This window comes from Pundamilia nyererei, unplaced genomic scaffold, assembly GCF_000239375.1.
Source record: "Pundamilia nyererei isolate P.nyererei 1_Seehausen unplaced genomic scaffold, PunNye1.0 scaffold00077, whole genome shotgun sequence".
NCBI lineage: Eukaryota > Metazoa > Chordata > Actinopteri > Cichliformes > Cichlidae > Pundamilia > Pundamilia nyererei.
The window spans coordinates 1,085,400-1,099,659 of record NW_005187478.1 but is presented as its reverse complement, the minus strand read 5'-3'; the positions used below and the strand labels follow the sequence as shown (position 1 = coordinate 1,099,659).

Here is a 14,260-nt window from a genome sequence, read left to right as displayed (position 1 = left end):
TGTTTTGTTTTACTTCATATGTTTCATATGTTGTTTGTTTAATTTAAGACAAAAAAAATTAAATGAATGAGAGGTAAAACTTGAGGGGGTAGGGACAAATAAGTAAAAACTTCAGCCTACTCCTTTTCAAACAAATAATGGAATGATATTTTGTAATGATTGTGAAGGCACATGTTTGAAATGTTTGAAATAAAAATGAACTGAACTTCAATAGGTGTCTTTCAGATATTTTCCCAATTTTTAGTTAGAATAAACTGGTTGGTTTAGACTAACCTGACCTGGAAGATAACTTGAAGGGCTCATATTTTTTAACATGACAAGATCTGCCTGACATCATCACAGTAGTGTTTGTGGGTAGTTATATAATATAAGCCCTGTCAGGCTGTAGACAGGATTATGCATGCATTTATAGACTGGGTGCTCAAGTAAGACACGAAGGTGGAGGACCAACCAACATCTGGTTGTCAGCTTCAGTCTGGACCTTTCTGGTAGTCTGTAGTTAGTACACGTGCCTGTACAATTCTTTGTTTGCTGCAGAAACTATGGCTGTTACCTAAAATGTAATGGATGGCGTGTCAGCTACCAGCAATCACGTTGTCCTGTGTTTGTCTGCATGTGTTTCATTTACCTTCTTTGACATGAGTAAAGTAAGATATTGACTTGATGATCGTTAGATTGCACACAGATTGTGGAGAATTAAATCTAAGTAAATATCAAAAAGGCCTCCATTGATTTTTTTTAATAGATCAAAGTTGGGTAAAGTTAATGTGTTCTTAATTGAATATACTTATCTACTTTTTAATAGAATTAAAAGGTAGTTATTAAAGGTCTGTGTTAACTTTTGTCTACAGATGTGTCAGATTATTATTACTGTTGTTGGTGTTTACTTCAGCTTTGTTCAGTTTTTCAGTGTAAACATTTTTTTTATTTTCAAGAATAATAAACATTTGTCGTCTGCACACTAAAGATTGATTTGCTCAATAACTACAATATAAGGAATCAAAAGGAAAATGCCCGAGCAGAAAACCCTAAAACAAACAGACAATCGAGTTAGTAATTAAACTGAAGTCAGTGTTGAAAGGAAAACAAAAGAAAAAGGAAATCCGTGGATCAAGTAAATGACTTTAATCCCTGTTTGCTGCAGGTGCATCGAAGACTACAAACGCGGTCCAGATGGGAGGTCGTGCCTGCCGCTGTCTGAGGCTTGCACTGAGGGAATAGACTGTGGAGAAGTGCTTGATATCCCTGCCAACCAGACGGTGTTTGGAGACCTTTTCTACGGATACAACAACCACACCAAAGAGAGCACCTCTGGACAGATCCTCAAGGCCACATTCAGGTAAGCACATGAGACTTTGGTGGAATGGAGCGTGTGGGACATTGTTCTACCTCAGCTGGGAAACACTTGGCACAGGACTTTCAGCTCCCACAGTGCCGATATCACAGTGAATGTTTATCTTCATTTAAAGAGAGAGAGAGAGACTTTTAGCTTGTTCTCAGCACAACCTCCTTACTCACTTTTTTTAAACTTTATTCATTTGAGGATTAAAATTCTAAGGAGCATGTATGTATGCATATTTGGTAAACGTCTTCTCAGTACAGGTATGACTGGACTATATGTTTGACACACAAAGCAGATTCATAGATCCTAGTCAATGAGCCTTTGACGGGAGTAGAAGAAGAACAACAGAGAGCTGAGAGAAAGACTAAGAACAGCACTAAGGTTCCCAGTTAAAATGATGGCACCCTTAACAGAACAAAATCCCATCCAAGGCTGAACATAGATTATATATATCAACTGCTTGTTAAACACTGCTGCTTGCTGTCTTCACTCAAGATCAAAATCTATTCGTTTTCCCTCGTACGAGACTGAAGAACAGGGGGGACAAAGCCTTTCGTTCTCCAAGGCTCAGGACCAGTTCACCACTCCAGCTCCATTTAGCTGACTTCCTTTTGTTTTTTATTTAGTTTTAGTTTTACTTTGTGACTTTTCTGTGAAAAATGAGTGTCTGTGAATAAACGTTACTTATTCAACGGGACGTCCACTGCTGCCTGGACCTTCACCAGGCTGGGCAAAGGATTGGGAGAAAACTGGATAATTATGTGGTCGCGACAAACACTTGGTAACTACTTTACTCCACACTCAACCTCTTAAGCACCAACGCCCCCAGACATCGGGGCAAAAGGGAGGAGATCGCATTTAGGGTCAGGTGTGCGTGCTTAAGATGTTAACTTCACACTTTATGAGTGCTGAAAATAAGGTAACTACCACTGCTGCTGGTAGTTACCTGCTTACTATGTCCGACTGATGCTCTTTTAAATTATATCAATCTACAAAACACTGCAATAAATAAAGATTACTGCTTTAGCTTTTGGTTCTCTCCAAACGTCTATAGCTACTGCAGTGATATCAGTTTTATAAATTATCATAAAGCCCTGATGTTTCTCAGTTTTGCTTTTTAATTGATTTCACAGTGGACAAGCTCAGGCCCCGCCCCTCACACCTCAAAGGCTTTACTTCATTAAAGAACTGAATGCCAAGATTTACGTTTGCAGTACAGAGTTTAGTCTGAATGTCACCAAAGTATGTTCCCTTTAGCAGACTTGCAGTGTATATTGATGCAAACATGAACATACCCAGGAATCCATAGCGATAAAGCTTACAAGCGGATGACTTTGTGTTACTTTACAATAAAGATGCAACAATTATAACAATGTTTGTTTGTGTCAAACCACAGAAGCAACAGATTTTCATTTTCTCAGTGGACACAGTTAAGTCACTTTAATGGTGCACAGAAGGACAAATAAAGCCGTGGTGACACATCCAAACTGAAAGGACGCGACAGTTGTTTCTTTTCTCTTGTTATTTTTAATTGTTGTGCTTAACATACACACAGAATTTAACATATCTGAAGAGGTACCAAATAAATGTTCATGTGGTTTCCCCTTTAGGTATAAAAATTCTGTTTTCCCTCAAAGGAATAAATCAGGGAACAGCATTTAACCTCCCCATCCCCATATGTAGTCAGTGTTGTTTGCTCTTTATGACACTTTGTATAGGGCTTTGGAGCGTGATGTCACGAAAGGGAAGCGTGGTCAGGATTTTTGGTTGAGGCGCCATCTCCCTGGGCCGAACAAAGCTCAAGCGAAAGAGGAGCGACAGCACACACATCAGCTACAGTTCGTACTTGCTGTGTGGTCGGCTGTAATGTTCGATCGCACGACCGGCAAGAGAATAAGCTTGAGAATGGTCTGTCTTTTTATTCTTTCCCAACCTGGAAGCAACCAGGGGAGCTCATATAGCGGACCTTACCAAAAGAAGGCGTCTAGCCTGGATAGCCGCCGTGAGACGAGCTGATATCCAGTTCTCTTTCATCTCCAAATATCTGTTGGTGCTCCAGACATTTTCATTCCAATAAGTTCAATATATGTTCATGTCACTCTTTATAGCTTAATAATTTTGTTGTTGAAGCGCTCGGAGGTTATAGAAATTGTGAACAAACATCGTATTGAGTGACTTTGCAGACATGCTATGTAAAGATTCGCTAATTCTCACAGACGGCAAACAACAGAGAGCACTAGTCGGAGGTAAACACCACCCCCACCCCAACCAAAGGGTTTTAAGTAATATCTAACCGGATTATCAATGTAGTAGTTTGCATCTACTTTACACATATGGAGACATAATATGACAACGAGATATTTGCAAAGGACGCTAGGACGATAGCGGTAAGTCGTCTGGGCCTCTACTCCACTGGCGTATTTCATACGCGTCCACATTTGCGATGCACTCTATTTTTTGCACTTTATTTTCGCTTCGCCTCCGGACGCAATCAGTCTCTATACCGTCCTTTTTCTTTTGAGCTGCTTTCAAGCCTGTTTCATGCAGTCGTCCTTCCGACACAATGTGTTTGTTTTGATTCGTGGCCCAGGAAAATGGCGCCGCGCTCCCACAATACCTCAACTCCAAAGCCCTATATTCCACGTTGACCTGGGTTGCCAGTACAAATATGACTTCATTATTTTCTGCAATTCTTATGTTCTTCTGTACTGAAAATCCAAAACTCGAGAAGCAACAAACAATATAAGAAAAAGGGAAATTTAATTCCACCTTCATTCACACAGATAATAATCATTGTGCCCAAAGCATTTTTAAGAAACTACGCCGCTGATGTTGGCATTAGTGCTGTGGCTCAACCTTTCAGCTTTTCTTGGAGTAGAACATGGTTCAGGTCACAAAAAGGGAAGCTGTTTATACATAATCTGGAGGCAAATGTGTCTCTACTGGTAGGAAGAAAAGATCAAATCCGTATCTGTAAAGGTTATTTCATGGTGGAGTAAGGATTTTGTTTGAGTTTTTATGCCATTTCCCTTTCTGAAAAAGTAAATGACAAAACAGGATGTTTCTCCTGGCTGCGTATTATTTAACACAAATAAAATGCATTGCCTCTTTTGTGAGACCTAATGTATATATCCAACAGTACAGGTGAAAAGCAACGCACTGTCCCTCTCATAATCTACAGAGATCAGAATGATTAGTGGAGTGCTTTGAGGGTGGTTAATTATCACTCGCTGCATGTGGCAATCATTTCCACTAAACTCAGGAAGCCGGAAGGTCAGCAAAGTCATCTGCGGCCCACGAATTTAATTTGGGCCATGCATGGATTCTGCTGCCCGGAGGCCAATCACCCACTTAGGGATCGACCGCTAGAGTCGTAGAGAGGAAGGGACGCGTGAGCCAGGTTAATAGTTAATATCATCAAGAATCTAAATCTCAAAAGCTCTGATCTCATTTGAAAGCGCTTGTGCTTCCTGTTCAGATGAGGTGGTGGAAGAGGAAGGAAAGACTCTGTAGGGAGGCATGGTTAATGCAAGGCCTAATTATTGGAGATAGCACCAAATGGATTGAAACTGACCAGGAGTCAGTTGCTGAAATTGAATCTAAGGAACAAATTGGCTTGAAAGTAAAATGAATCAAAGTTGCAGGAAGAAAGCGTTGCATCCACAGATGTGTGTTCCAAAACCAATAACACGAACATAAGTGTAACAGTGAATGTTGGCCTTGGAAATGCATGCGTAGCTTGCAATGGTATCTGTCACCAAGGAAACTGAATGTCAAATTTAATGATACATAGCAAGAATTACTAGCTGGCGGTCAACTTTCAAATGAGCGCAAAAAGAGCTTCCTGTAATTAACATTGCAAAGCTGTACTTTATGTAGCACCTTAGAACCTCCGATATATTTTAGTGACAGAAAATCTTGGATCTTAACAAATTCTGTGCAAATTATACACCGCAGGTCTACTTAAGGCAAATATCAGCCAATGACATGGTCACGGTGCTAATCCTGTCAGCTAATGACAGGAAACTGAGGTTACAGTTTGCAAGTGTTCACTAAAATGTAGTCAACATTATGTCCATTTTGCTGAACAGTTAAATGTACAAATGATAAACCATGACAAATGCACATACTGAGAATTGGGACATTTTAAGCTGAATGTTTAAATGCTTCCGATTTTGTGAAAGTGAAACAACAAATATGAATGAATGAATAAGAATAAAAGTGTACCCAGGAAATTCTGCCTTATGTAAACCATAGGATGCCATGAGCTTTCAGCTGGAACTCATCACGGACACTTACAGACAGTGTTTTTCTTCTACTTCTTCCTTTTTCAATCACAGATACACAGACAGAACATTACCAGGCAACATTCCTAATGGACTTCATGGTAATTAACTAGAGCTCATATAGTCTGAAACCAGCCATATTTGTCATTTTAATCGATGAAAGTCAGCTCAGGCTAAAAATAAAAGGCCTGCTAGCCTTACCTGAATGTTTGGTACATTACTCTCTACTTAATACACAGTTTAATAAGAGATTTGCTGACACTGATGCACATCTAGTTATTTATTTATTTTGAAGGGAACAGATTTCAAGCCTAATACTGGGATGTAGAATCCAGCATTTTACAGAGTGTGACCAGAGCGATGAAATAAATTGCAAGGTTACTCCAAGGAGGAACAGCAGGGGAGGTAGGGTGCCATCTTCCTTTTAAACACAGGCCAGTACAGTGGATTTATTTGCTCTAATGTCATTCTCCTCTGAAGCCACAAACAGTGGATTTTAGCTGACTCCCACACCCTCCACTCATTGTATTGACACAAAGAGCCAAGTAGTGTGCACCTCTCTGACACGACCCAAACGACCTGTAGTCAAAGACACCCTTCAAACTGCAGAACATTCAATTACAGTATTTCTAACAGACACTCGAGGCTGCAAAAGTGCAAAGATGCAACGACCAGCCTTCGGAAGCCATTGACTTATTCATCAGCATCTACAACATGCAAGCGAAACAGCAGCGCGGCCCGTGAGTTCACATATTCCCTCACATATTTGCCCTTGAGTAAACACGAGCACGCGAGGCAGAGGCAAGGGGAGGGAAAATGAGAACCTCTGTGTGATGTTCACTGGCACTTCTTCAAAAGGCCCTTACCCCACGGCTCAGGAGTGGCACAAAGCATCTGTCTCCCTCATTCAGTCGAAAGAAGAAGTCAAAATTTAATATTCTTTAACCACCGGTGTGGCTTTATACGTCTGTTTGTTTTTTCCTCGCTCCAAATATATGCTACCATTTTTACCTGCCTGAATTCTTTTTCGCTGTCAACAATACACTTCTTTGCTTTTTCTTTTTTTTTTGCCCACTTTTCCACTTTCATGCACTGAAAGTAAAAAGAAAAAACGGTAAGCATCCGTCCAAGTCAACATTTTGGCTGCTGTTGGAGGAGAAATGCGAGTGCTGGGGAGAGAAACGGAGCTGCTCTGTGGCCCCGTCAAGGATAGAGAAAAAGTGGGGGAGATAAAAGGGAAGCAGCAATAACAGTGAGCAGGTGGCCAGCAGCACAACACACACATAACACTAACTGGTACACAAACCTGGGTGTTCAGGTATGCACATACTGTAAATGCACACACGCAGCGCTTGTTTGATTCCCTCTGCCCAGCGTGGTCCATCTTTCAAGCTCACCAGCCCTGAAATGCTTCTCATGTTTTTTTGGAAAGGGGAAAATACACCCTTCCCCTCGTTGCACAAAAAGCTCCGCATTATCATTTCAAATACACAAGTTTTTTTTAATTTGATTTCCTAGTGGGAGAGATCCAGTCATGGCATCGTCATTGGCAGCAGGGCCGGTGGGGCACGCGGTGATTCTGGTTACAGAGTGAGACGCGCGTCTGTGTGAAGGAGATCCTATCACGGTGACATCTCGGGGGTGCGATATGATCTGGGTTCAAATTACAGAGCTCAGTGACAGAGTCTCTATCTTCCCGTCTCTGCGGGAGCCAGTGGACTCCAGTAATGAGATGTTAAAAAGCTAACCTCCTCTCATTACTCCTAACAGTGTCCTCCCTCTCCTCTCTCTCAACTCCTCTCTCTATTGCTTTCTCGCACGACGAGCTCAGAACAGGTTTTAATGAATATTTTAGTGGCCTTTGTTCTCATTCTGCTGCCTGCTTGGGATCAATGATTAAGACCACACTCCCACCTGACAGCCCATCACTCTCTCACCCCACTATTTTGTGTCAGAATCTTTTTTTTCTCTCTCAAACTCCCTCTCTTATTTTTTTGGGCTCATTTGTGCCTGCTGTACCACACCCTCGACATGACGCCCTCAAGAGGAATACCTTCATTGACTCAGTTAATTAAAATATGAAATATGCTCGCTGCAGACTAATGGAGACAGTGGGTTGGGAATGGGTTGCTAGTGGCCCTGATTGTCTCTTATTGAAAGCCACGAGTTTATTGAGTCACATAGTCAGGGGGGATCGTTGCGAGGAAAGCAGAAAAGAAAGTGAAAGAACTGTTGTCGTAAATCAAAAGTGTCCTGGTGTTTTGTCTCATTTCACATTTTAATAATTCATCAAACAGGTGGCTGCTTCACCACAGCTCCTGCTAAAGAAGAAGAAAAAAAAGTCTTTAGTAAGTTTTGGCAGTTTCGCAAGAGTTCATTGAACTTCAAGAGAGAAAATGAATAATGACATGCTTACAGTGCCAGATGGCTGCTAAATGTTACATGCCATCCTCTAACAAAATTACAGTGAAAATTGTCAAACACAAATGCAGCGATAGCAACCACATAACCCGCTTCACGTGTATCTATGGGAGAGAAAAATCTAATCACGGTCGTCAGCAAAACAACTGAGATTCAGTCATTACGTTCCCAATTTGTGTGTTTTGTTAAACTGACAGCTGAAATCACGCGTAATTACTTTCAGCAGAAAATGACAGGCTTTTGACTCGGTGTCAGTAAAATCACAGCCTTGGTTGCTATAGTTTTGTAGAAACTACAAATATAGCAATGCATAACGAGCTGTGTTTTAGTTTTTAGTACACGCTGATGATCCTCATCATATATTGATAAGCATCCACATCTTTATTTTGTCTTTTTCCATCACTCACCAGGTGTTACAACATGAATTCCTCCCAAAAGGTTGACACAAAGTGCATTGGGAACATTGGACATGCCAACAATCCCTCAGTGTTCGCCCCACTTACCAGATTGGTTTCTCAGTCACTGCTTTCACTTCCACACAGTGTACCTTTTAGGTGCTCCCTGCTACGCTTATATTTCCTAAAATTTGCATTCCATCTTCTTGAACTCTTCCAGTTGTCATGCTCATCGTATCTGAACCCTTCATCTTCTAAATTTGGAGTAAAAAGGCACGTTCCAAATGGTGCAGGAAAGCCGGCAGTGGTAGGGAGTAGTTTGAAGGGGGATGTCTTTAATTGTCAGAGTCATTTAACTTTTAGATTGCATGGTTGGATGTAGGACTTACAAGTTAAACATATTTACTGGACTAATGGATTGAAAGGGCAATTCGTAGTTTTTCCTTCTTTTTTACTTGAAAAAATAAGATATAGTGGAGTAAACAGAAAGCATGACCTCATTATACATTTAAAGCAACGCTATTTCTAGGTACATTTGTCCACAGTAGTCAAGTACTTTTTGCAGAGCCGTTGCTCTAAGTTGCTCTAAGTGTCCAGGAGATCATAATTCTTTTGTGAAAATCTCCATATTGCTGACATCAATGAATGATGAGTGCTATGCGATGGGTTTCAGAGCTAGACTTTCTAGTTGCTGAATGTAGCTCTTTAAGATTTCAGGCTTTGCTTCTACAAGCACTGAATAAAGCATATAACCTGTAGTAAAGTAAAACTCTCCTGTACATATTTTATTTGTCTGAAAGGTTTCTTTAAAATGCCAGTACCAGTAAGTACAGACTGTGCTTGTCTGAGTCAGGTCCCCAGTTGAGGGCTCTGACTCAGGCAGGGTTAAAGATCTAAACATCGGATGTTCCTAAAACGTTTGCATTGTACTGGATATATAATAAAGAAATTTGTTTCACTCCTGATTATTGTTTCTTAATCTACTGTTTCAAAGGTTCCACTCGCATCTAGTTTAGTGGTGCACCAGCAGCCGACTTAATACTGTTGCACCCCCAGCCAAACAATGACCGCTGTAATAAAATGCTTCATGGATGCTGGTGTTCGGCATGGCCGCACAGCTACCACTGTTTCTGCTAAAACCGGTGGCTTCTGTTATTCTCACGCTGTGGCTTTCCTGAAGGCAGCAGTTTGTGATCTGTAAATATTTGTGCTTTTTTCCCCTCGACAACTAAGGCCCGGATCTCCGCATGCATCAAAGGGTACATTATGCAGAGTTTATATTAATGGGAGAACTGTCACCAGTATGAACCATGAGGACCTTTCATGTTTTGTTTTTAATGGCTGCTCGTATGAATCTTTTAAAGGCGCGAGGCTATTACACCCTTCTTTTTAATATATCTACACTTGATGTAAAAGGGGGCTGCAACTGAGAAGAGTATCCATTTAGTGTAAGTGAGATGCTCTCTATCTTATTTGCTTAATTTAATATTTCGTGTCAGATATGGTTACTAGCAGGAAATATTTGGAGTATACAGGAAGTGGTAATTTGAAATTTGAGAGCAAGATAAACAGCAGCAAATGAGCCTCTCATCCGAAGATATCTGCACTCTGACAGTAAATGCTTTGCTTCTCACGTAACTTTTTTCCTTCGCAAACCAACCGTGTTAGTCAGGATGTCTGTGCTGTTAAGTAAGAGAGTGTTTCCATTTATCATCACCTGCAGTGTTTAAAATCTCCCTGACTGTACGCTTCCTTTAAACAAACCTTTAACTCTCAGCTGAAAACATCATCGTAAACATTATTTTTTTACTTATTCATTCGCATTTAACCCTTATTATTATCCAAGGTAATAAAACCCTTTAGATGAAGTCTTTAGATTAAAAAACCTCTCATTTTCAAGAATGTCCTGGCCAAGACAGACAGGAATACAGTAGTTGAGCAGACTAGTATCACAGAAGCAAATACACACATTAAAAAGCACAAAAGAATTAGTCCAAAAATAAATCAAAATTATTCATTTTAATGCCGCTCTAAGTCATTGTCTTGGGCACAAACACAGGGGGCGGGTACTAATATTCAACCTGAAGTAACTGCCTCCGGGTTACCTGAAATCTCCTTAAAGAGGAGATCATAATGAATTTAAGTCTGTGTTGACTCCAAGAGGAGACAGTTACAAATCTGAACGCTCATTTTTTCCAAATTCACAATAAACTTTCAGGACCGACAGAAGGAATGAGTTTTGGGACCAGTAACAATAACTTTCCACACTTAATGAATGTGAGTAAGTAAGATAGGAGCAATGCAAAATCAGCCTAAAACCCCCCAATGTGCACTGGTTGAGTCTATGAAATGACAAATGCGTACAACATAGAGTGGTGGGAAAGAGCTTTAAGGTTTCTAATAAAACCTCTGTGCTACGTGATAAAAAGTATCCAGCATATGTAACCACTGTGAAAACAGTTGCATATAAATAGGAACACCATAATCCAGCACTGACATGAAAGTGAAAGCAACTCTTTCTTCCCTCTCTGTTTGAAAGTTGAAACCAAATCGATTTGACTTTTTTCACCACTTGCTGAATGCATGCTATAAAAGAGAGCGAGTCATCAATTATAATTCCTAAGCACTTACACCGATCAGGCATAACATCATGACCACTGACAGGTGAAGTGAATAACACTGATTATCTCTTCACTGTTAGTGGGTGGGATTTATTAGGGAGCATTTGTCCTCAGAGTTTATGCGTTAGAAGCAGGAAAAATGGGCAAGCGTAAGAATATGAGCGAGTTTGATAAGTGCCAAAGCGTGATGAATAGGTGACTTGGTCAGAGTGTCTCCAAGTGGAAAGCTGGTTCTAATTAAAATGTGTCAGAATACAAAGAGCAGCACAGCTTGCTGCACATGGGGCTGCATAGCCACAGATCAGTCAGGATGCCCATGCTGGAGAAGGTGGCCTGCTCTGATGAATAACGTTTTGTTTTACATTATAGGAATGGCTGGGTGTGTGTCTGTCACTTACCTGGGGAACCAGGATACACTACGGGAAAAGGCAGCCGACACAGGCAGTGTGATGCTTTGTGCAGTGTTTTACTAGGAAACTTTGGGTCCTGCACGTACCACCTACCTAAGCATTGCTGACGGTGTGCACTTTTCATGTTAGTATTAACTCTGGTGCCTGTGGCCCATTTCAGCAGGATAATGCACCTGCCATAAAGCAAAAATGGTTCAGGAAAGATTTGAGGAGCACAATAGCGAGTTTGAGGTTTGACTTGGCCTCCATATTCCCCAGATCTCAATCCAATCGAGCATCTGTGGAATGTGCTGGAAAAGCAAGTCCGATGCATGGAGCCCACAGCCTGCAACTTACAAGACTTGATCTTGGTGCAGATACCACAGCACACCTTCAGGGGTCTAGTGGAGTCCACGCCTTGATGGGACAGGACTGTTTCGACATCAAAAGGGGGACCAACACAATATTAGGCAGGTGGTAATAATATTAAGCCTACGTGGCATATAATAGGAAAGTAAGACCCCTGGACATGAAAGTTGTAGTGGTTGTTTCACAAAATGAAGCTTTTGTCAGAAACATTCACGTTCTCTGCAATATTGGTTGCACAGATAATAACTGGCAGGGAGGCAGTGGCATTAGTTGCATGGTTCATGCTCTGTTTGTTTCTTTGTGTTTGTGTTTTTGTTTTTTTAACTTCCATTTGCTGATGGGTTTAAGCTCTGATAACTACTTGGTTAAGCTTAAAAACTTTGTTAGGTTTAGTCAAAGCACTCAGTTAAATAAAAGATTGTGATTTGGGGGAGAACAAAGAAACAAACATGCAAAAACACTTTTAAACCAGGCAGTTTCATAAATGACACGGTTGGAATGACAGACTTGGTGCTTCTATATAACATAACCCGATTTGTCACTCACAGCTACTAAAGGACATCTTGTGCCGAGGTGTGACACTGCCAGCTCGGACAAAATGACATTACTTGATGCCCTGGGAATGTGAAAGGGCTGACACACAGACTGTACCTGTGCGACTGAAGGGGCGATAACTGACACATTAGGTTTTATATCTACAGTGGTTTAGACAGTCTGAACACAAGCTGAATTATAGTGTCATTTAAACTTGCGCTAATTGGTATTTTATAAGTAGTACCTGTAGTAATTTAAACAACTTAACTTTACACCGATTACTATCGTCTGGCTCATAGTGTTAGTTTTATGTCTGACGCTTGGCTGTTTTGGTTCAGTGTCAGCTCTCTCATTAAACTTGTTTACCGTGGCAACAGGCAGCCTTTTCCAGCAACAAGCTCTGGTAGACCCAGTGTGCACTACCTGCGCAGCACCAAACAGCAGTTTACCACCAGCTGACGAACTCAGTGGCACATTTAGCTGCTAATGAGTCCGTGCTTGCTGGATTAATAAAAGGTCTTTGTTTGATGGCAAGTTTCTCCAATCATATTACAGACACTGTCTGATTTCTTGCCCAAGCCAGCCTGGCTGCGGATTCCTGCAGGAGTAAAAACAAAGATGTTTTTATTTTATTTTTTTCAGCATCCAACCTGAGATGCCTAATTGACCCGGGTCACTGATTTATTGAAGTCATTCTGCTGCAAAACCTTGTTGTGAACCTAACTGGCACTGAGACAAGGAATAATGGAGTGGACAAAATGAGTGAGTTCAACCAAGAGTCACTCGCGGCATCAGACAAATGAGGACATCAATTCTCAGACTGAATATGAGTCACTCCGCAGCAGAACAATAAACATAATGAAAAATGACATGCTTAATGTGACTCTGTCTCTTCAATAACACACCCATACTCTACCGTAATTATTAGTATTTATTGATTTGTCTCTAACGAGCTGCCAGAAAGTATTGCCTTACAATCTGCCAGTTATGAAAAACACTTGTCTATCTTTGAGTTGTCCTTCTAGTCGCCATCCTTGTGTGCTTCATCTTTTTTTGTATGAGGATTCATCCTACTGCAATTTCCAGTACAGTACCTTGGGATCTCTTTGGGTATCTGCTGATACAGAGTACCGATCTGATACTAGAGTTAAATGAATAATTAATAAGCTATATTCCTCCTTTATTTGCATCATTCACATTTCAGCTCAAAATAAGTTGGACTGCTGTTTCATGAATGAGTTTAATACTTTTTCACAGTTGTGTAGAATCGTGAAGCCCAGTTTATATTGTCTGGTGTTGAGCCTCTGCAGCAGAAATGATCATTTTGAACTGAAGTTCACAGGTCCTTCTTTAAAGGCTGTCTCTTGTCTTGTAGTCAGAGAGAGCCTGCAACAAAATTCTCAAAATGTGACATCTGCTATGACCCATGTTCACTAATGAACCAATGACAACGCAGCATGAACTGACAAATCCATCACCTCGACAGCGGCACTTGTGAAAAATCTAAACAAATCATAACAGATCTCCATCTACCAATTTAGGATTATTGGGGTTGCCGGAGCATCCTGGCTGATACGGATCAAGAATAGATGGAAGTTGCAATACAAAGGCTGGGATTCAAACAACAAAGAAAATGTATGATTGTGGCAGCAGAAGCCTGGTTTGTATCAGGTCCCTCTGAAGTTATTACAACTGAGCTAAGTGTGACGTGTAATGAAAAGAAATGGCAAAGGAATAAAACCTTCAGTCTACATCAAAGGTGTCACGGTCCTGGGTCGGTGACCAAGGGTTTTGATTTTTGTATTACCGTATTTTCACGACCATAAGGCGCACTGTACTAAAAGGCGCAGTCTCAGTTATGTGTGCCATTACTGTATTTAACACACACATAAGGCGCACTGGA

At 40.8% G+C, this 14,260-nt stretch overlaps 1 protein-coding gene across 1 annotated transcript in view; it reads left to right on the top strand.

Moving 5' to 3' along the window:
* The window catches only part of astn1 (astrotactin 1), a 466,944-nt gene that overhangs the window by 226,003 nt on the left and 226,681 nt on the right, over positions 1 to 14,260 (top strand). The window contains exon 14 of the mRNA XM_013911994.1: positions 1,145 to 1,339. Within this exon, the coding sequence (XP_013767448.1) occupies positions 1,145 to 1,339 (195 nt within the window). The remainder of the gene's footprint in view (positions 1 to 1,144; positions 1,340 to 14,260) is intronic.